This window comes from Mauremys mutica, chromosome 4 (assembly GCF_020497125.1).
Source record: "Mauremys mutica isolate MM-2020 ecotype Southern chromosome 4, ASM2049712v1, whole genome shotgun sequence".
In the NCBI taxonomy this organism is placed as follows: domain Eukaryota; kingdom Metazoa; phylum Chordata; order Testudines; family Geoemydidae; genus Mauremys; species Mauremys mutica.
In genome coordinates this window covers 29,726,963-29,749,136 of record NC_059075.1, presented here as the reverse complement: position 1 = coordinate 29,749,136, position 22,174 = coordinate 29,726,963, and the positions used below count along the sequence as shown (strand labels likewise).

Sequence of the window (22,174 nt, the reverse complement as noted above, 5' to 3'; positions counted from 1 at the left end):
ACAGGGTTAAAGTGGCCTCAGGTACTTCCCTTGGTCCTGTTTCACCTTCGTACTCGCCCAACCCGTGTATTGGGATTATCCCCCTTTGAACTGCTCTATGGACACCCCCCTTTCAAAGGCGGGGCGCTACCACGTGCTGATGTTTCACTATTGGGAGGGGATCATATGACCGTGTGCCAGTTTCTCTCCCTACAGGCTCGCCTCCATACCCTTTGGAAAGCCTCGCAGTTTTCCCAGACCGTGCCACTAGAAGAACAGATCCACCCGTTCCAACCAGGGGACTTCGTCTGGGCCAAAAAGTTCGTTTGTGGCGACACCCTCCAGCCGAGGTTTACTGGACCCCACCAGGTTCTTTTAACAACCCAGACTGCAGTGTTCCTGGAAGGACGCAAATCCTGGATCCACCACTCCCACGTCAAGCCAGCCGTAGTGGACCACAGTGACGGACCAGCAGCTCTTGCCACCACTGAGGACACTGCCTCTGACCAGTGGACCAGCTTACCTCTTTCAGACATCAGACTTAAATTGACTCGAAAAAAATGAGAGGACCTTTTATTCTGACAACTGTATGTTTTTTATTATGCCTTTTTAGTTTATTTTCTGCTTATGAAGATAATGCTTTTATTAGATATTCCCACGAGGTTAAAACTCGTATTTTAGGAAATAGAAGTAATTGCTGGGTATGTACTCAATTTCCAGTAAATGCAGAACAGGGACTCCCCTTCACACCCATTCCCCTGACCACTGCTAATATGACTTGGATGCCACTGGCTAGAGTAAAAGATCCAGTCCAACACAATCTTACATGGGACAAAACAGGAGTGCCAATTAATAGATATCTCAGGGTACCCAATCAGACAGGATCACTGTGTTTTGTTAAAGAAAAGGGGTCAACTTTTGTGGGAACCAGTAAATGCAACATGTATTTTAATGGCACCGCCTTTAGTAAAAATCTTGGCTTCAAGCCTTGCGCATCCCACTTATCCCATATGTGGATCCCTCACCCCGATCCAACTTTTTCATGGGTGGGCAAGCCTTCAGAGTCAGCTTTTAAGAAGCCCTGCTCAGATCACGAGGGTGTCCAACTAATTGTTAAGGGATATACGATTGCCTTCTACAACTGCTCAAGCAGTACTACACTGCACTTTGAAAACACCACTACCAAATTGTGCCTCTGCGGTTCGCACAACGACCCCTCTGCGTTACCAGGGGAACAGTGGTCCAACGGGTGGTGGGTTACCTCCTACTTTGAGAAATGGAATACCCGAAACGCAATGTATGGAACATACTGGGTGTGCGGGCCCAAAGCTTATTACTTTCTCTCCCCTGATTGGGCAGGGTCATGTTATTTAGCGTGGCTCACACCGCCTTCTCGCATCTCCCTCACCCCCCCCCATTTTCCCCACGTTCGTAACATTCGTGAAACCTTCAGAGATATTAATATCCGTGATGGTTTGTCGTGGCAGCGGTGGGCTGGTCTTATTAGCTTGAGGGGTGGTGTCATCCGTCTACAGGGACTACTAGAATCTTTAACCAATGAAACTGCGACTCTATTTGAGAATCAGGCCGGGGAAATGTCCCAGCTGCGCCAGTTAGCTTTGCAAAACCGAATGGCTTTAGACATAATGTTAGCAGCCCAAGGAGGAACTTGCGCCCTCATAAATGAAGAATGCTGTGTTTTTGTAAACGACACCTACCCTGACACTTTTCAACGTACCAAACATCTAAGGGAAATGGCTAAGAACTACTCCTCTGGCCAGCCACCTTATGATTGGTGGGGAGCCTTATGGAATTGGCTGCCTGGATTTGGGTGGGTTAAAAAACTCTTGGTGGGTATTGTTGGGGCCATAGTAATCCTTATAATACTGTGTTGCTGTATTCAGTGTGTCCCCTCCCTCATAAACTCATGTAGGTCAGTTTATTCTTTTCCTACTTCAGCCAAAGGCCTTACTCTCTTCGAGTTGGCCCAGGCTGAAATTGCCAAGCGGCCCTTGGCTCCTTAAAATGGGGTGTAGCTTTTGGTAAATAGTTATCCCAAAGCTACAAATGGAGGAATGTTGAGTCTGAACTTTTTATGAGTTTAAACTTAACCCAGACTTGATGTCTCTATCTGAAACTTTTAATCAAAGCTCTGACCTGCGAACTACTCATGACATCCCCCTCCCCTTAAGTAGCCATCTCCCCCTTTGTCTTTTCTAATTTACATTTTAACCTGTTTTATCCTGTAGAATCTTGTTTGATTATGCATGACCATTATGATCTGTTAATCACTTTGTTTACTTCTGTGTATAAATATTGATGCTCAACCCTAATAAACTTGCCACACTTACTCCGAAGGCTTTTAAGCTAAGGATAGTGTGAGCCCGTTGATCAACGAAGTGTTGTCTGGTCTCTGACAGATTTGTGAGCCCCATACCAACTCCGCACGAACTCGGGTGCTGGAGAGGTGAGTAAGGACTTGCTTTTTACCTAACAAGGGCATAACAGATTAGACAACCTGATTAAAGAGGAGGGGGGAAAAAAGTTTTTCTGATACAGACCTTTAGTGATCCACAGATTTGTGGCTCCCTGACTCAATTATTGCTAGTTATTACACCTAGGAATAAAGCTACATACATGTCCTAAAAAAGCTCCTCTTGGAACAAAATGCAGCAGCCCATCTGCTTAGCAAAGACCACCAGGACCATATCACCCGGTGCTCAGCTCTCAGCGCTGGGTCCCCACTCAATAGAGAGTGCAGTTAAAGGTTCCGGTCATGATATTCAAAGCCATCCATGAGATAAGCTGAGAAACAGTCATAGACAAAGGGAAGGGGCTCTGCCCACATGTGGCAGCTACACTCCACTGGAGAGCTCAAACTGTCAACCAGGGCCAGTCAGACATTTTTAAAAATCAACAATTTAAATGAAAATTTTCTTCAACATTTCTTGACTGAAAAGTGGATCAATGTGTTTGTGAACAATGGATCCCATTTTTCTACCAGTTCTGCTGTTCATTCCCACAAGAGATAAAAATACTACCTCTCCCCGCTTTCAGAACAAACTACAACTCACACACACACTTGAAAACTAATTCAGCTATTTCTCCAACAGACTGGAAAAGAAGAGAGTGTGTTGGAGACTGTGATTCATATTTCTATTTGTACATACTTGGGACGATTTCAGACACCATGATGATGGCCAGACAAAGTGGATACAAACTGTATGAATATAAATCCCAAATCATAAAAATACAAAAGATGGCAATAGGGTAAGTTTCTGACCTGAGAACTGGGATAGCAATAGAACGACGCAAACATTAACCAGTCAAATGTCACATTGGAACACAGTTTACAGAAGCAACTTCTCAACACCATAAACAACTGGCTCTTGGAACAGCTACTTCTACAGCACTCAGAAGGAGAGGCTACTCTTGACTTAATCCTAACACACAGGAGTTGGCTCAAGAGCTAACTGTAGGCTTTAGTCTTCCCATGACAAGCAGTTAGATTGTACAATAATTTCAATTTACCAGTGTGTATGAAAAGACAGCATTTCTGCTGCTGCTCAGAGTAATAAATATGCTCCCCATCAAACACACACCTTGTTTAACTTAGATCAAACCCCTATTCTCATGCTTTCAAAAACAAAAGCCTAGATTCTGCTATGAAGGACTGTGTCTGCAGCCTCTGCCCATTACTAACACTCACATACCTAACTCCAGGAACCAGCTGTTCCTTCTGCTACAAACCCACTGTGACGCATGGCTAGAGAGGGTTAAAAATCCTGCAAAATAAACAACACTCAAAAGACATGTGGGTAGATAATGTCTGTGTTTTTGTGTATTTACATATGTATGAGCAGGGTCCGACAGTGTAATCAACAGTCCCTGTCTATGCTGTATTCTGGTAATTCAGAGGTCAAAAGAACATCCTAGCATTCATTTAAATGAATTGTATACACAGGATATCTCTGTATTCATCTCTCTTTGAAATGTATAGCAAATAATCTGAGAATGGTGGAGGAACAAGCAAATTGCCTTATGTTAATTCTATAGCTAAGTACCAGTGATGGATCTCCTTCAGAGTCATGCTAATTACCTTTTGAACTCCAACTTGTCAAAAGACAAGAAATTGTATATAAAGATCCTTGGGTCTTGAGTCTGTCATCTCAGATCTGCTTAGGCTTCATCAGGGGGAGTTTGAGTCACAAGATTAAGGTCCCAGTTATGTTGGTATACCCTGAATATGATATTTGGACATTGGACTTATAACCTATGAAATACTTCTAAAAGAACACTTTGCAATTACAAAGCTCACCATCTCTGCTATGAATCTGTACCTAAACGAACTGAATCATGTCTGTATGTATACTGATCTTTTAACCATATTCTCGCTCTTATTTTTTAATAAATTTTAGTTTAGTTTAACAAGAATTGGCTGTAGTGTGTATTTGGGTAAGATCTGGAATATTCAATAACCTGGGAGGTAATGTGTCCGATCCTTTGGGATTGGTAGAACCTTTTCTTTTATATGATGAAATAAGATTTTCAGAAATCATCATATTTGACTTAGGTACCTGGATGGAGGCCTGAGGCTGGGTCACTTCAAGGGAACAGTGTTGTTTGGACTTGAGTAACCAGTGAGGTAATAAAGAAGCTGTTTTACGCTGGCTTGGTAAATCTAAGTACTGGAATATCCACCAGCTTTTGTGAGATTGTCTGCCCCATTCTTTCCAGTTCACCCTAATTGAGTGACCACAGCTGGCTCCCCACCTAGAACTCCAGTCACACCCACAATGCAAGGAACATGCTTTTCTGAAATGAAAAGTCACTGGCCTACCTTGCATATAGGCCTCTATTCGCCGAATAAGCTCATAAGACTTGGATCGGTCCAGCAGTGTCCGGATAGCAGGAAGGGGGTCCAGGATGATAGTCTCAGGGTGAGCATCGATATACTCCTGCAGAACAAACACGGAGCAAAGGCTACTGTTAGATTTGCTGGACAGCATAAAAAGCACCAAAGCATGGCGAAATAAACAGGAGAAGGTTAAGGACCCAATCAATCTACAACTCCTCCTCCAAATGAGGCTGGCACTTCGTAAATAGAATTGCAGGGCATGTCTAGACTTTCTCATGATTGGCACTGTAAACTGGAATCCTGCTGAATACAAATATGATGCCAGACAGTGTTTAAGACAGTGATATTCAACTGTGGACTCATCAGCCCTGCAACCTGCTCTGCAGCCACATCAGTTCAGAGCAGAGCCAGTGGCGAAGACTCACAATAGCAGCATTAGGAGAAAAAGGACACAGTGCTATTGGGGTCAACCTTGTAATTACACTGATGAGCTTAAACAGCACATGGGCATCAGTCCACTTCAGAGTGCAGATCAGAACTACATCTGCATTCTTTTACATTAATATTACTGTCCCCTACCTGTACTGACTGCCAACTGAAGAGCTAGATGATAAGGACTGAAAAAAGGTGGCAGGGCCAGGGATGTTGTTACTTCATTGAAACACAATGCAGTTTTCAAAGCAACAGCACTATGTATCCATCTTGCCACCTCCCTAAGCAAATGCTCCCCTGCCCGTTAGCTCCGAGAACACAGCAACTCCCCTAGTGAGCTTCATATTGGAGCTATTGCAAAAGACGACCTGCAGCAGCGAGTCTCAGAACCTGGGTCGACCGACGTGAGCTTGCAGGGCTTGTGCCAAAGGGCTAAAAACTGCATTGTAGAATTTGGGCTGGAGCCTGGGTTCTGAGACCCTCCCTCCTAGCCGGGTCTCCAGCCTAAGTTGGAACGCCCAGGCTCCAGCTCCAGCCTAAGTTGGAACGCCTACACTGCTATTTTTAGCCCAGCAGTGAGAGCCTGAGTCAGCTGACCTATGCTCTGAGACTCCCTGCCATGTGTTGTTTTTTTGTAGTGAAAAACTCCGAGCACCAAATTCCCATTTCTGACATCATGACCGCTGCCTCGTTACTATGAGGGAAATTTTATATATACCCCACTAGCTCTTGTCAATGTTTACTGTGATCTGAGATGCTCAAGGTATTTCTCTTTCATGCCCACATATGTACATGCATACAAGAGGCCATGTGCCTGCCCACACTGGTTCCATACAGTCAAAGTGATTAATGAGAGTGTTCAGAGTTGGACAAGTAATTCCGAGCTAAAATCTGTCTTTATTCTTTAATGAGATTTCCTAATCAGCCTCCATTAACCTCCATTCATTTCTTCACATCTATTTACGTGATGCATGGTAAATGTTTCCATTAATAACTGGCTTAATTAAGTACCTAAACAGGATATTCTTCAAAGAAAAAAAATAATACTCCAAATTATGCTCAGGAGTACCACAGGGCAGCACTGAGAGACACACTTCACTGGCTACTGAAATACAGCAAAAGGAATGGAGACATCTGATCCCAACACAGACTCTACTCCCAATTCTAAGCAGGAGAGAGTGAGTTATTTGTTCAACATCAACAAGTCTTTGCTTGCTGCTGAACGAATGCATTTAATTCACTGCTTGCTGCAGACGGATTATTCTTTAGACTTTAAGAGGAGCCAGTGCTGGGTTAGCGGCCCCGTCACATTGCTCGGATCACGCAAATGGATTTCCTTCAGAGCCCCTTGGCACATGCTATGTGACACCACACACTTCTTACATATTTAATACGTCTCCTAGAAATATCATACAAATTGCTCTGAGACGTGTGCATGGCACTGTACAATATTTTACCACCACCTGGAAAGAGAAAGGAGCTGAGCTATCTTCATAGCATATCACAAACATTCTCATTTAGTCAGCTGCCATGTGCGCTATCCTTGCAAACGCTGGCCCTGGCTACAAAACTCCTCTCTGCCTCCCCAAATGGAAGCCTGGTTCCATGCCTTTGTTTTGAGTCGATAGCATAAAACATGTAAAGGGGCATTTTTAAATTATCTCCCGACCACAGTAATCCCAGAGTCTCTATCTGAGACCCAGGTCCCTTCCTAATCTAGTGCCCTAAGCACTGGCCCATCCTCCTCTCTAAGATGCCTGTTGGGTGCCTATATGTGCCATTATGTTCACACACAAGCATACACATTGATTTGAAAAATTGTGAGAAACATTTTAAGATAACACAAACTATTTTACCTTAATTTAAAAAAACAACCCCTACAAAAAAAACTTTTCTCTCTCTGCTGAATTCCGGAGCAGCACCAACCAAGAAGGAGACACTAGGCAGTTCTCTAACTTAACGAATAATTTCCCATGTGGTACCATGTCAAATGCTTTACTGAAGTCCAGATTGACTTTTTTAGACAAGAAAACTAAATCTGTTATCTTATCAAAGATAGATATCAAGGTACGCTGGCATTATCTACCTTTAGTGAATCCATGTTGCATTTTATCCCATTTTCTGTTTCCTTCCATGTCTAATTATTCTTTCCTTCAATATTTGTTTTAAAGTCTTACATCTTTTTAAGGTCAGACTAACAGGTCTGTAGTTGTCTGGATCATTTTTTCGCTCCCCTTTCTTAAAGATAGGTATGTCATTAGCTATTCTCCAGTCACAAAATGCCACCTCCGATTTGATAGATTTATTAAAAATCCTTGCTACCAGACTTGAGGTTTCACGTGTCAGTTCTTTCAGTATTCTGGGATGGAGATTATCCAGGCACACTGTCTTGAGCACATTAAACCCTGAGTTTTGCTTCCACCTCAAATGTAGGTTTCAAATGTAGTAATTTCTATTTCTATACACTCATTTCATTAGACATCCTGCCTTTGCCCCCATGTTGTACATTATCATCCTTTTTGAAAAGTAAGGCAAACTATTCATTTAGTTTTTGGGCCATACCTACATTATCCTTAATCTCTACCCCCACCCCACATCCTCGCTGCATAGCAACCCCATTTTTTCTCTTGTTCTCTTTTGGTTTACATGGCTCAAGAACCTTTTACTATTTGCTTTAATTTCCTTTGCAAGGTCTAACTCAGCTTGACTTTTGACAATTCTCATTTTATCCCTGCACTTCCTGACCATCAAGACGTAGCTTTCTCCGCTGATCAACCCCTTTTTCCATTCCTCATAAGCTCTCTGTGTACTCCTAATTCCTTTTGGAGGTGTTTCTTCATCCAGTTAACCTGGAACCTTTCTCCCTACAAGTTTTTTCCCTTGAATACAAATTTCAGATCGTTTTTGTACCTTTGACTTAAAGAAATTCCAAAACTCCTACACATTTAAGTCCCTGAGCTCTTCAGTTCAGTAGACTAATTCCCTTCATTTCTCAGTCTTCCCATTTGAACTTTAAAACCTTAGTTACCAACCTGTTGTTGATTAATACTTAGTCCTGCCTTGAGTGCAGGGGACTGGACTAGATGACCTCTCAAAGTCCCTTCCAGTTCTATGATTCTATCCTTCCATTTAATTTAAAATAAATCAGCTTGTGCTCACTCACAATCCAAGGTTATTTTCCATAACCAGCTCCTCTATAACGTCATCACTACTTATCAACACCAAGTCTAAAACAGCATCACCTCTTGTTGATACAGTGACCTTTTGATGAAGAAATCTGTTGGCTATCACAAACAGGAATAACTGAGTCCTTCCTAGTTGCATTTGTTCTCCAATCCATATTTGGGAATTTAAAGTCTCCTATAATGACAATTCCTGCTGGTATGTATCTCTCTAATAATATTACACAGATCTCTGTCTATATCCAAATCTGACCCTGGAGGTCTATAGCAAACCCCTCACACCTACTCCCAATCGAACCTCTGGAACAATCCATTCTCGGTGATTTTGACCCAAACTGATTCTGTTTGATACATGATATCACTTCTGATTTCTTTACAGTCTTTCTTTATCATTGGATGTACAATGCTAGCCCACTACCTTTGCCTCTCTATCTTCCCAGAATAGCCCATGTGTCACTAATCATCAACCCCTTCCACATCCATTTCCCTTTCCTACTGCCCTTTTCACCATATTCTACCAGGATTCTGCTGTGTAGTCATCATTTCTGGAGCTTAATCTTGGTCCCATTGAAGTCATTGACAAAACTCCCATTGACTTCACTGTGAATAGATTCAGAATCCTCAGGGTTTGTCTACACTGCAATTAAAAACCTGTGGCTAGCCCGTGCCAGCTGACTCAGGTTCGCAGGGCTCAGGCTGGGGGGCTGTTTAATTGCACTGTAGACTTCCAGGCTCTGGGACCCTTCCACCTTGCAGGGTCCTAGAGCCCGGGCTCCAGCCCGAGCCCAAACGTCTACACCGCAATTAAACAGTCCTGCAGCCCAAGTCCAATTCAGCTGACATGGTCCAGCCGTGGGTGTCTAATTGCAGTGTACATACCTTCTGGCTGTAAGCTCCACAGTGCAGAGACCTTGTTATTTTTCTGACACCTGACAAGCTCCATGAACACTCCTGTTGCACTGTGAAATGATATTCTCTAGCCTAAGCATCAGCAACTTTGCATCTCTGATGGATAGAATATAGAGGGGCAGGAGTGAGTATGTATAAGAAAAGCAAAGACATACCAGTCATCTTCTGATACTAGCAAGAGGGAAAGTATTGTGGCAAATGCACCTCTGCATGCTGGTTTTCCCTTGATAACAACACTAGGTTCAAGGATAGTTAATTTCCTATCAAAACCAGAGGAGATAGATTTTAAAATAAAGTCAGAATGCAGGCTAGACAAAGGGGGTCTAATCAAAAAGATCCCTCTCCCCCCAACCACCCACCTGACATGCTCTACAGATCTGAGAGCCAACTGTCCAGACTGGCAGAGACGAGGCATCAGAAAGAGTCCTTGAATGGAGTAGAATTCAAAGTGAACACCAGGACTCCATGCCAGTAAGATGATATTTTAAAGCAATTTTACTGCAACAGCAAAAAGCTTGTCCCGAGTGCAACCATCCTCAGCATTTTATGTCTGCTAAAGGAGACTGCGGGGCCTTTCATAAGCCCAAAGGGAGCTACTAGAAGAGTTTCACAGGAGTTTATTAAAAATAACCAAACTGGATCATGTGTGTCATTAGAGCCATGCTGCAATGGTTTGCAATCTGGTTTGGTGTCAACAGGCTCAATCCTGAAGACAATGGGAGTTTTGTTTAAGGACTTCAGGACCAGGCCCAATAAATTTGTTTAGAAAAAATGAGTTTAGCTCCAGTAACCTTGTTATTTAAACCTAACATTTTGCCTATTGGTCAAAGAGCACCTCAAAGAAGTACAACAGAATCTCCCATCTATTTACCTTCTTTATTTGGAATATTTTTAGCTGTCCCAACCTTGGCTCTGCCCTCCTTCTCCTCCTATCAAACCTCATCTGGCTTGGCATCTTCAGAAGAATTCAACAATACCTTCCAGCAATGTTTTTTCTCTCCGCCCAGCCACAGGAGGCTCTCAGACATGTGAAGGCACAGAGCTCTGATCACAGATTGCAAGAGGGAATGGCTCGCAAGAGGGAATGGCTCATTTAACCAAGGGCTTGTCTACACACCCAATGAGACCTTGACAAACAAGGTGTGACTACCCTGCACTAGCTTGCTACAGTTTTAACTGTCTGTTTACACCTTGATGATGCACAATAACAGTTCCTTGAGGCGCTTTGAGCCAGTCTGATCAAAGTGCTCTAACAAACTGTTAGCGCACATTAGCAGGGTACACATGGACAGTTAGATCTCAGCAGGCTAACATGGTGTAGGTTCACATCCCAACTTACCCACAGTCTAAATGTACATGTAGACAAGCCTTTAGATGAGTTGACAGTCCTGAGTTTGTGTAAATAAAGTAAAGAACAAAAAAAAGACCTCTGTTACCTAACAAGAATCATCATGGCCATGATTTAAGGAAGCATCGTTAGTCACAAAAGCACTTACACATGTGTTTATGTCCTATTGAAGTAAACAGGACGCAAGCACATGCTGAAGAGCTTTTATGAATCTGGATTTACATGGTTAATATACAAACACTGGTAAGGGCAGGCACAATGACCACCACAGAAAAGTAAAAAAAAAAAGGGGGGGGGGGAGAGAGGGGTACCACAGGTGTTCCCATATATTTAGAATGGGGAAAAAAAATCTTCATAACTATTTCACCATCTGAATATATAGGAACAGCTATTTAGCGGATGCTGTCCTCTTAATGGGGATCACTGTATGTACGGACAGGGGGACAACTAAGCAGTATATTCTACCATATACTGAAGCAAGGGAGTATCCAATAAAGAGGTTGAAACTTGATGCGATGAAAGTGGTAAGTCCTTAGAGTTTGAAGGAGCAGCCCTGTCCTCATGCCATGAACTTTGGTTCCCCTGCTTATGAAAAAACGACAAATAAATCTATTCACGATTACCAGGTGAGGAGAGTGGAAGAATGCCAGGAGTGCAGGCTACTAACACACGAGCTTCACAAGAGGGAACAGAGGAGGAGATGGGAAAGGAACTAACAAAGACAGATCACGACTCCCAACAAATCAAAAGCTTGTGGAGTCCAACTGGTCTCAGCTCGTCTACATTCATCTCTACAAAATGACCTTGCACTTTCCTTCTCTGTGCTTTACCAAAAGTTTATTGCCAACTGCAGACTAGCGGCCAGGCGACAATCTGGAGGAGATTTAGGTTTCCCGACAATATTTTGAAAGGGCTCCATCCCTAGGCTGGAATTCAGCCTGATCCAGACAACGTGTATGTTTTTCTCCTTCCAATCGTTGACAAAACAAAAACAAACAAGAAGAAACAAGGACTTCTGAGCCGATCCTCCTCTGTGTACATTTCAGGCCTGGCATTTAGTTATGCTCTGCACTAAGCTTGCCGCTGGCAGGAGACCAACAAGGAAACTGGAATTCAAAGAGAGACCCACTATTTCCAGTTCTATATCAGAGGGCTCTGGATGAAATGCTTATTCTGGTTCATGTGTGTGGGTGGGAGGAGGGGGAACAGGCAGGCTAGGATTGCTTGACATCTTATCTGAAAAGGTATCGGGGGGAGGATTAGCCACTACAATTCTGTTTTAAAAGACCTGAGGTACAGTGAATTGACCCATCCATACCTGTAAATATCAGCTGTTAGATGTGAAGAGATGGCAGATGAGCCATTTACTTCATCTGGAGAACTTTTTGATTTTTACAAAATTATATACATTAACCATGGCAGCAATAATACTTAGTGTTTTACCATTTTCACGAGCTTTATTCTTCACTACAGCCTTGTGAAGTAGATCAGCATTTTACAAAAGGGGGAATGGATGTAAAGAGATGCTTAGTAACTTGTCTAAAGCCACAGAAAAAGTTAACAGCAGACTCAGGACTAAAATACAAGGAGTTCCTGGCTCCCTGCCTTATGCTCAGACTCTCTTCCTCTGATGTACTTCCTTCAGTCTTCACACTCACACACTGTGTTTTTGCTTTTTAAGGAGACACAATCAACCTTAACATCTGGATTGTTTTTTTAAACATACTGTGATTATAAGGAATATCTGAGATAACTAGAAACTCAAAGAAAAATATATTCCTCTGTGGTTTTCTAGTTCACTGTGCATTGGACAGCAACCTTGTGAGTAATCAGTTTCATTGTTTTTCCCAGAATAGCAAGTCAAGGCAAGATTTGTAAAAGATATTTTAGGTGCCTGCCTAAAGATACAGTTAAGAACCTATTGAAATTTTCAAAAATGTAGGTGCCAAATTCTCATTGGATCTGCATCTTCAGGCACTTAAATACATAGGTGCCGAGTTTCTAATTTTCCAGGGGGATGCTCCGCCCAAGTCTCTCCTGAGCACGCTGCGCCCTCACTCCCTCCCACCCCCAGTGTCTCCTGACACAGTGAAACAGCTGTTTTGCAGCGGGCAGTAGGTGCTGGGAGGGAGGGAGAGGTGCTGATTGGTGGGGTCAGCGCCTATGCTTAAATATCTTCAAAAATCTGGTGCTCGGTGTCTAATCCTGCAAACACTTATGCATGTGAGATACTCATGCACATACGTGTTTGCAAGATTGACCCCTAAGTTAATTTCACCTGAGGGTGGGTGAGTGTCTTTCACATACGACGTGAGAGAGAAAATGGGAAAAAGTGTCTGTAAAACCACAAACGTTGGTAGGTGGACTCAGAAGCAGGTGTAGTATTTTAAACTATTTTTAGCTCAACTTTTTAAAAAATTACTAGACTACAAATTGGTTGTTTCCCTCTAATTCCTCAATAACTCTTATTTTCCGGTGTTACACAAAAGCCAAGACAGAAGATCACTTTTGCCTTTCAAAGAGTTTGCTGCCTTGCAACTTTGAAGGCACAGGCTGGAGATTGGGAGTGTGCAGAAGAGTGATGGGTTGGTATGTAAAGAAGGGATACATTTCATCCTGCCCATTCATTAGCAGAGAAAGCCACTGGCATTATCACCCAAAGGAAGTCCCAAACCTGCCGTTCCACTACAAGTGAGGACTTCTGATGAAAGCAACTGCTCCAGCAGGAACAGAAGTCTGAAAAACACAAGAAAATTTTCTAGCTAGGTCCCATTGTCTAGGAATATAGGGAAACAAGGGCACCAGCTCCTCCTGGCAAAGTTTAGGTGAGAGGATTCAGAAGGAGAGACAGTAGAAACTATAAAAACCAAACCAGAAGTAAAGTTTATACACTGAAAATGCTCACTGATAACAGAAACCTGCATGTAGGGAGGGGAGGTGATTTAGCTTTTCACAAGGCTGATCTAACAGAATCTGCTAACAAAAAGCAGCTCTGGACGACAAATTAAACAAGCCTGTGGATCTTCCACCATATGCACTATTGTCTTGAATCTGTCAAACTAGAATGGAGTTCCAGTGAATAAATTTGCGCAAGTCCCTGTATAGTCAAGACAGGCATCTGGTCAGTATTCTCTTCTAATCAGAACATAATGAGGTTTCCCTAGTCACAGCCTTTTACACACGATAAAACAGACACACTGGTTTGTCAGAGTCATAAACTTTGCTTGGAACATAGAAGCAGGGGAACGTGAGGATTTTTTGCTAGCAAAAAACATTCACTGGAGCATCAGCATTTAAATTGCAGTAGCATTCAGAGAGCCTATGTATTCTCAGCCTGACCTGGTAGGGGTGCTTGGTTTCTCTCTCTTGCTCCTGGCTTCCATCAGTCAGACAGGAACCACAAACGACTGTGGACAATTCAGACAACACTCCCTCCACATTAGATCAATCTCTGCAGCAGACCTGAAATGGTCCTACTCTGTCTAGGAAAAACTCTAGGGCCTAAAATTACTCCAGATGCAGTGTCTTGCTCCTTTAACTCCTCTGATGAGGCACTATGGTAGCAGGACCAGGCATCCTGGAACTGCTCTCCCCAATAAGTAATTCAATTAGTAACCCACCAAAACGTAGGGCCTCTGAGGTCAGCTGAACAGTTTTTAGCTCTCACTCACATCTTTGCCCTAAAACTTGAATGCAACGTTAATCAGGGGTGACAACTCACTAGTGATCTCTACCCTCCCAGAATGAAGGAACTGATACAAAGCCTAGTCAATGGAAAGACTTCCGTGCCCAAGATGTTCACTTCCACTGATGTCACTGGACCCTGGATCAGGTCCCTTTTTTAGGATGGGTAGAGATCATTAGGTAGTCATCCCTCATCACTAACACACTGGAGGGCAATTTGCAGCACGGGACCCATCTGCACAGCACACCTTTACAGACTCAAACGAGGCAGGCAGAAGTCTAGCTGTGACACAGGGCCAAAAAGGGTTACACTACTAGCAGGCGTATTGACCCAGATTCAACCTTTAAAGACATATGTAGATAATGATTGTGGGTTTTTTGTGTGTTTACACATATATTGTTAGGGGTTGACAATGAAACCAAACAGTTCCTGTCTATCCATGTATTATGTTAATTCAGAGATCAAAAGAAGATGTTAACATTTAAATGAACTGTGACTGTAGCAAAATCACTGTCTTAATTTCTCTTTGAAGTATATAGCAAACTACCTGTAAATGGTGGGAGATAGGCAATTGCTTTATGTTAATCCATGTGGCTAATTACCAGTAATGATTAGGAAATAGGAGGTTACTTCAAAAACACCCAAGGAACACCTGCTGACAAGAGGCTATCATAGCATGCCAGTGATCAATATAAAGAAATCTTGGGCCTTGATCCTTTCATCTCACATCTGCTTACGCTTCATCATGGGAAGTTTAAGTAACATGCCTGAGGTGTCCAGTTCCATTCTGGATCACTCTGATATTAAATATTTGAACATTGGACTATAACCTAATGAACTAATTCTGAAAAAGACTTTTTGCAATTCTAAAGCTCACCATCTCTACTATGAACTGACCCAAGAACTCTAGTCATGTCTTTATGTATAATGATTTTTTAACCAATACTCTTTTTTTAATAAATTTTAGTTTAGTTAATAACTGTTTGTAAGCGTGCATTTGGGTAAAATCTAAAATATTTATTATCTGGGGGGTAATGTGTCTGATCCTTTTGAACTGGTAGAACTTTTATACGATAAACAAGATTTTCAATCATCTTCGGCATATTTGCCTTGGCCGTCTGGGTGGGAGCTCAACACTGGGTTGCTTTAAGGAAACTGTATTTTTGACTTCTGGGTAACCAGTAAGGTGTTGCAGAAGCTGTTTTGTTGCTGGCTTGGTAAATCTAGGTATTAAAATAACCACCAGTTTTGAGGGATTGTCTGCCCATTCTTTGCAGTTTGCCCTAATTAAAGCAATCTCAGCGTGCTCCCCCTGGGATCCCGGTCACACCATCTCTCAGGTGTAGGAGATCTGTAGGAGAACACATCTAGCAGATGTGGAAAGTCAGTTGTCGATGTCTTTTTCTTCAGCTACAAGCCCCTCAGAGGCAAGCGAATAGTCCTCACCATTTTCAGTCAGTTTAAATGGCCATGTTTTAAGAGGAGAAGTGAGAGCACACCTTAGAGGTAGTCCGAGGGAAAGGCAGAGGGGTTTCCAAGTCCATCAGCAGTGTGCACCCACTGGGCTGGAGTAGTTTAATCACTGGGACCACAGACACACCTAGTGTGGTAAACCAAAGGTTGGCCCTTTCTCTTTTCAGAGATAAGGGTGTTGATGCTATAAGCTTTTCAAGAGCCGTAACAAATTTAGACTATCCAATTTCTTCTCATAACACCATAAAGGATGCACTGTTCTCCAGTTCATTGTATCCAGTTTGTTAGAACAGCAGTAACAGTTTCTACCCTGAAAATTATATTCAAGAGCAGTGTCATAAACAATTAGTTAAGGGTTAAGGTCTCTTTTACCTGTAAAGGGTTAACAAGCAGTACCTGAGGAACACCTGACCAGAGGACCAATCAGGGACAAGATAATTTCAAATCTCTGTGGAGGGAAGTTTTTTTTTCTGTGTTCTTTGTTTTGAGTTGAGTCTCTCTTGGGAGTTAAGGGAGTCCAGACATCTTAATCAAGTCCTCCCAGGTTTCTGCAATACTTTTCATCTATTCAGTCTAGTGAGTATTAGAAAGGCGTACTAGTATTATAAGTTTATTTCTACATTTGCAATTGTGTGTTTTGCTGAAGGAATCTCTTTATTTCTATTGCTGTTACTTTGCTTTTACTGAGAAAGAAAGGGGGAGGGGGAATTCTCTCCAGGTTTATAGGTTAGACTCTGTGTATTGTTCCATCCTGGTATTACAGAGATAGTGTACTTTCTTTTTGTTCTTTTAATAAATTCTTTTCTTTCTTTGGACTTGGTTAATTCCTTCTCGTGTGGAAATTCAGGGGAAGGGGAGGGGGGAAGAGTGAGTTCCTCCTGGGTTTGATTCACGGAGTTGAATCGGTGTGTATCTCTCCGGAGTAGGCTAGGAGAGAGAGGGAGGGGGGAAGTGGGCTGCTTCCCTTTGGGTTGAGATTCAGGGAGATTGAATCTGTGTTCCCCAGGGAGAGTTTTAGGGGGAACAGGCAGTGTGTTATCCACTTTAAACGTAACTGGTGGCAGCAGGACCAGATCTAGACTAGGATTAGTTTAGAGGAGCTCATGCAGGTCCCCATCTTGGAACCCAAAAGCTCCAAGTGGGGGAGAAAACCTATGACAAGCAGGACAACTGGCTAGCTGGAAAGTATATATATCAAGCACTGCAAACACCTGACTGACTGGTCTGCTCAGGATCATCAGAGTTTCTTCCCCCATGTTACTGAACAAAAAGGGAATGAAACTAGTTCCCATTTTGAATGCAATAGCGAGGAGGTCACAAATACCACAATCACGTATGCTCAGTCACATACACTCAAATAGCTCAGCTGTGGGGTTCATCAGTGTACATATTTAAATTTGTTCATTGATTTCTTTTTAAACTGACTCTCTCTATAAACTGACTCTTAAGAGTTATTACTCCCTGGGAACATAATTCTCTGTCCATTTTCAACGGCTTGCAATAGATTTAGAGATATTTATCACTCTGCTTCCCTCCTATGCTCCCTCCCCTAAACTCTCCTCTGTCTCTGTGAGAACACGAGAGCACTTTCTCTAAACAGTCTCTCTGGCACGCTATTCAGCACTGGCAGCACTATCCTCTGCCCTGCCAAGCATTGTGTATGTATTTTAATACAGTGAGCAGCATACAAATGGTGCCATCAGCCATGGTGAGATCTTCCTACATGCAAGTGATAAGAGGGTGTGTCTAAGTCAGCAATATTTACTTATTGCTTACTTATTTCACATTCCAGAGGTTCCTGTGCCTGGTTTATAAAGGGATGGACTACCATTCAGAACTTTGCTAAGATGCATTTCCACTCTCTGTATCTCATTCACCAGAAAAAAACAAACCACCCTGACTTGGGTTTTTTTTTTATTAATAGAACCACAAGCAGGAAGCAGCACAGTCCAGTGGATACAACACTAGACAAGAAGTCAGGAAACAAGCTGATCCTGGCTCTGCTAACTTATTTGCTCACAGGCACGTCACATCACTTCTCTGTGCCTCAGTTTCTACATCTGAGAAGTGCTCTGAGTTCAATTAATCAAAAGCATTTCAGTATTACTATTGTAACTTGCCTCTATGTGCCCATTCCAGTCAGAGCTACTGCAAACTCATAGTAGAGTTATCGTCAGAGATGAGGGAAAGAACCAAGCGCATCCCCTTATAATAAACAATTCAACTTAGATTTTATATAGATTGTCTATAGATCTCAAAGTGCTTTACAAAAGAGGTCTGTATCCTTATTCCCATTTTACAGATGTGAAACGAGGCATGGGGAGGGAAGCAATTAAAGGATTAGAAAACATGCCTTATGACAGACTCAAGGAGGTCAATCTGTTTAGTTCAACAGAGAGAAGGATAAGGAGTGACCTGATCACAGTCTATAAATGTACCTACCTGGGAAACAGAAATTTGATAACAGACAGTTCTTCAATTCAACAGAAAAAAAAAGATAAGATGCAAGCTGAAGCTAGACAAATTCCAACTAAAAACAAGGTGCAAACTTTACCAGTGGGGGTAATTAACCACTGGAACACTTTACCAAGGGTTTTGGTGGAGTCTCCATCACTGATAATTTTTCTCTCAAGATCAGATGTTTTTCTAAAGGACAGGATCCAGTTCAAACTGGAATTAATTCAGGGCAGCCCTATGGCCTACATCATACAGGAGGTCAGACTAGATGATCACAGTGGCCCCTTCCAGCCCTATGATTAGGGCTAAGATTATGTCACGGAGGTTGCGGAAGTCACAGAATCTGTGACTTACAGTGACCTCCGTGACATTGGGGACTCACAGCAGCCCAGTCACCACGAGCAGCCAGGCTGCGCCGGGCTGCCACCTCAACCCTGCAGCTCCCAGCTGCCGCCACTGGCGGCAGAGGGACCCCAGAGCTGCTCAGCAGCCATGGGCAGGGGGAGCCCCCAGCAGCTCCCAGCCAACGGCGGCAGAGGGACCCTGGAGCTGCTCAGCACTGGCAGGGGGTCCCCCCACAGCTCCCTGCCACCACAGGTGGCAGGCCCCCCACCCCTCCCGAGGCTCCCAGCTCTGCAGGGTGGTAGGGGAACCCTGCCCCCAGCTCCAGCCCCACAGGGCAGCAGGGGGACCCCTCCCAGGCACTGGGTAATGGGGTCCCTGAAGCTCCCAGCCGCTGCGAGGGGGGAGGGGGCAGGGTGCTGGACCCTCCTCCCTCCCCACTTTGTCAGGGATGTTTTTAGTAAAAGTCAGGGATAGGTCATGGCTTCCGTGACTTTTTGTTTATGGCCTGTGACTAGTCCATGACTTTTACTAAAAATATCCATGACAAAATTGTAGCCTCACCTATGATCTATGAAAAGTGACTCACCCAAGGTCACCCAGCAAAGCACTGGCCAAGCCGGGAACTGAACCCAGGTATCTGGAGTCTCAGTCCAGTGCCATAATCATGAGGTCACACTGCTTTGCAAGAAGCAGAAGAGAAGCTATATCAAAAAGAGAAGCTATATTAGATATTAACTTCACTGAATGACCAAGAAACAATGGCATGGGAAGAGGAGAGCACAGCGAGTTCCTTTTATGCATTTTTTGATTTTCCACTATTATTTTTAATTTTAATACTACTAAAAATGAAGGCCTCAAAGGCAGTAACTGGAGACAAACATTTAGCAAGTTTCCACACATAGCTGGGTCAATGCTCCTCAGTCCTGGCCTGCAGAAGCCCTCCGGAAACACTTTCAGAGACGGTTAATCATTGTGAATAGAGCAAACCTGTATGGTAGTTAGGTGAAGTGCACAAATAGAGGACTAGGATAGTCCAGTGACATTATCTAGGATTTAAACTCTAGAGATGCTAGTCTAGTGCACTAATTGACTAACATCCCCTGACTCCTCACTTCTGCAGGTCTGGTTTTACACAATATGAGGATATTCAACATTCATACTGTGCTTTTCATCCAATGTATAAGGCTCCTAGCAAAGTAGCTCATTCAGCTAATCTTATACATTAAATCCCAATACAGGGAGATAGCAGTTTGTGGATTTATACTTTATCTGACCTAAGGAGGTGCTCACTGACACTCCCCTCAGTCTCCAATATCTGGTCTGGAAAACTAATACAAAATGCATTTTCTAACCACACGTAGCCTGGATGAACAAGTCTTGTTATAGGTTAATATGTCAGCTGGCAAGCAAAGGGCATTATTTACAGTTATGTTGGCATATTCCTCAGATACAGGAGTAAGTAGCAGATTTCTTTCAATAGCACTTGACACAATCCTAATTCAGACTATTATGGTAAATTACTTCAGACTTATTATTGGACTATTTTAAATTAACTTAATAAAGATCGTAATACTGTTTTGTTGTTCTATAGTGCTGCTTATAAGAAGATTTCAAAGCACTTTACAATTAATTAAACCTCAACAGCAATGGTGTAAATATTAAATCCATTTTACAGAGGGTTAAACTGAGGCATAGCGAGACAGTGACAGCAACACCACACAGCAAGACATAAGCAGATCTAGAAATAGAACCCATGAGCCCTAACATCTAGTTATGTTATCTAATCTCTGGGCTATGTTTTGTCCTGGTCCACATAAACATATTGAAGTTAGATAAAGAAAACCAAGTTGACAGGCTGTCAATTTGCTCTCTGCCCTGTCAGAAGAATGCAGTGTTGTTGGAGACAGGCAGCTCTGTGAAAATAACTAATGGAACTGAATAGCAGAGGTCGATCCAGCACAAGAGCAATTCATTATGATGCAAGTTCCACAAATAAGAACCTGATGTTAAGTTATACATTCCTCAGCCAGTGCTTCATTGGTACTTTGCATACAACTTGCAATGATCACTGACTGTGTCCTCACATCTATACATTAATAATCATGATTCAAACGGATCTTCAGTTACAGTCACTGATTTGATGGGTGGCCCATTACTTTACATTGTGCATGAGGTTAAGACCAAGTCAATAAGAGACACTGCAAACTCCAAAGAAATGCTTAGGAGCACGTATCAGGCTGAGGGGAAGCTGGGGGAGATGTAAACCAACAAACAACAAAGGTCTCTCCTGTTTGTTCAAACCTCTAGACAGATGTTTGAGATCATGTGGTCCACCAAGGAGAAGTAAAATGCTGGGTGACCAGCATCCCACACGTACAGATATCAAGTGCTGTAGAATAACCTCAGGGACCAATACCCCTTGTTCATGGGATTCATTTGAACAGTTCAGAGAGAGTTGCTCCCAGGTTTTACAAAGAGGGACTTAACTAGGCTATGAGATATTTAATACTGAGTACATTGGGGTGATCACAGGTCCTGGATAATTAATGGTTCAAACACAGCCCGGAGAAGGGGAGTCAAAGGAGAGGGAGAAAGAAATCTCCCTCACACAGATGCACAGTTCTGAGCTGACAACTTTGCTCAAGAATGTAATTTGACAATTTAGCAATTTAGGAATGAAATAAAGAGACCATATGGCATTCACATGTATAATAGGCAGCTGATTGCAGATATATAAATGGAAGGCCCCAGTAGCATACATCAGCAGAACACAGGCTCTGAATGCAACCATCACTTAGCTACTACATAGCTGAAGTCAGGCAGTTCTGCAAACAGATCTGACACTACCGAGTATATATATCCCCACTTACCATACTAAGACAGGAGCATTATACCTATTGGTTCTTAGCTGTACCATGAATAAACATTAAATTATTTAAAACAGTATGCTGAGTCCTAATTTGTTAAACTATCTACAATAACCTAGCTTGTATATACAGACGGTTGTCAGCACAGCAAAGGCTGTAGTGTAGTCTGAGCAACATGTAAATCAGTCATTAAAATATAAACCAAAAAGCCATTTAGCTCCAACACCAGGAGTCAGGTTTCCAGCCTAATGTGCTTTAACACAGTAATAGGTGATGACTGTTCAGCCCACCCACTGGAGGTCCGCAAAGTGCACTATCTTCTTTAGCAAAGTGGGCATTGGAAAGGATGGCAAACAAGGGAGTAGAGAACTCACAGAGCAGGATAACTGAGGAGCTGCGATCAAGTAATGAGATCAAGAGGTAGCAAGGAACTGGTCATGGAGCTAAAGTATGAACCCACAGTTTATATTCTGGAAATGACCAGAGATTAAATGTATTCTCAACAGATGAGTCGTATCACTTCCCCTGACACTTTCTTAACAAAACATTTATACGGTCAATGGCAGCAGGGGCTGGAGAGGGATTTTCTTTTTTTTTAATTATTCCAGTGGTAAAAAAAAGGTAATAAGATACAATAGA

The 22,174-nt window shown here is 42.7% G+C and overlaps 1 protein-coding gene across 1 annotated transcript in view; it reads right to left on the bottom strand.

Moving 5' to 3' along the window:
- Positions 1 to 22,174, bottom strand: part of ITPK1 (inositol-tetrakisphosphate 1-kinase) — a 256,870-nt gene that overhangs the window by 83,250 nt on the left and 151,446 nt on the right. Inside the window, exon 4 of the mRNA XM_045014140.1 lies at positions 4,820 to 4,937. Within this exon, the coding sequence (XP_044870075.1) occupies positions 4,820 to 4,937 (118 nt within the window). The remainder of the gene's footprint in view (positions 1 to 4,819; positions 4,938 to 22,174) is intronic.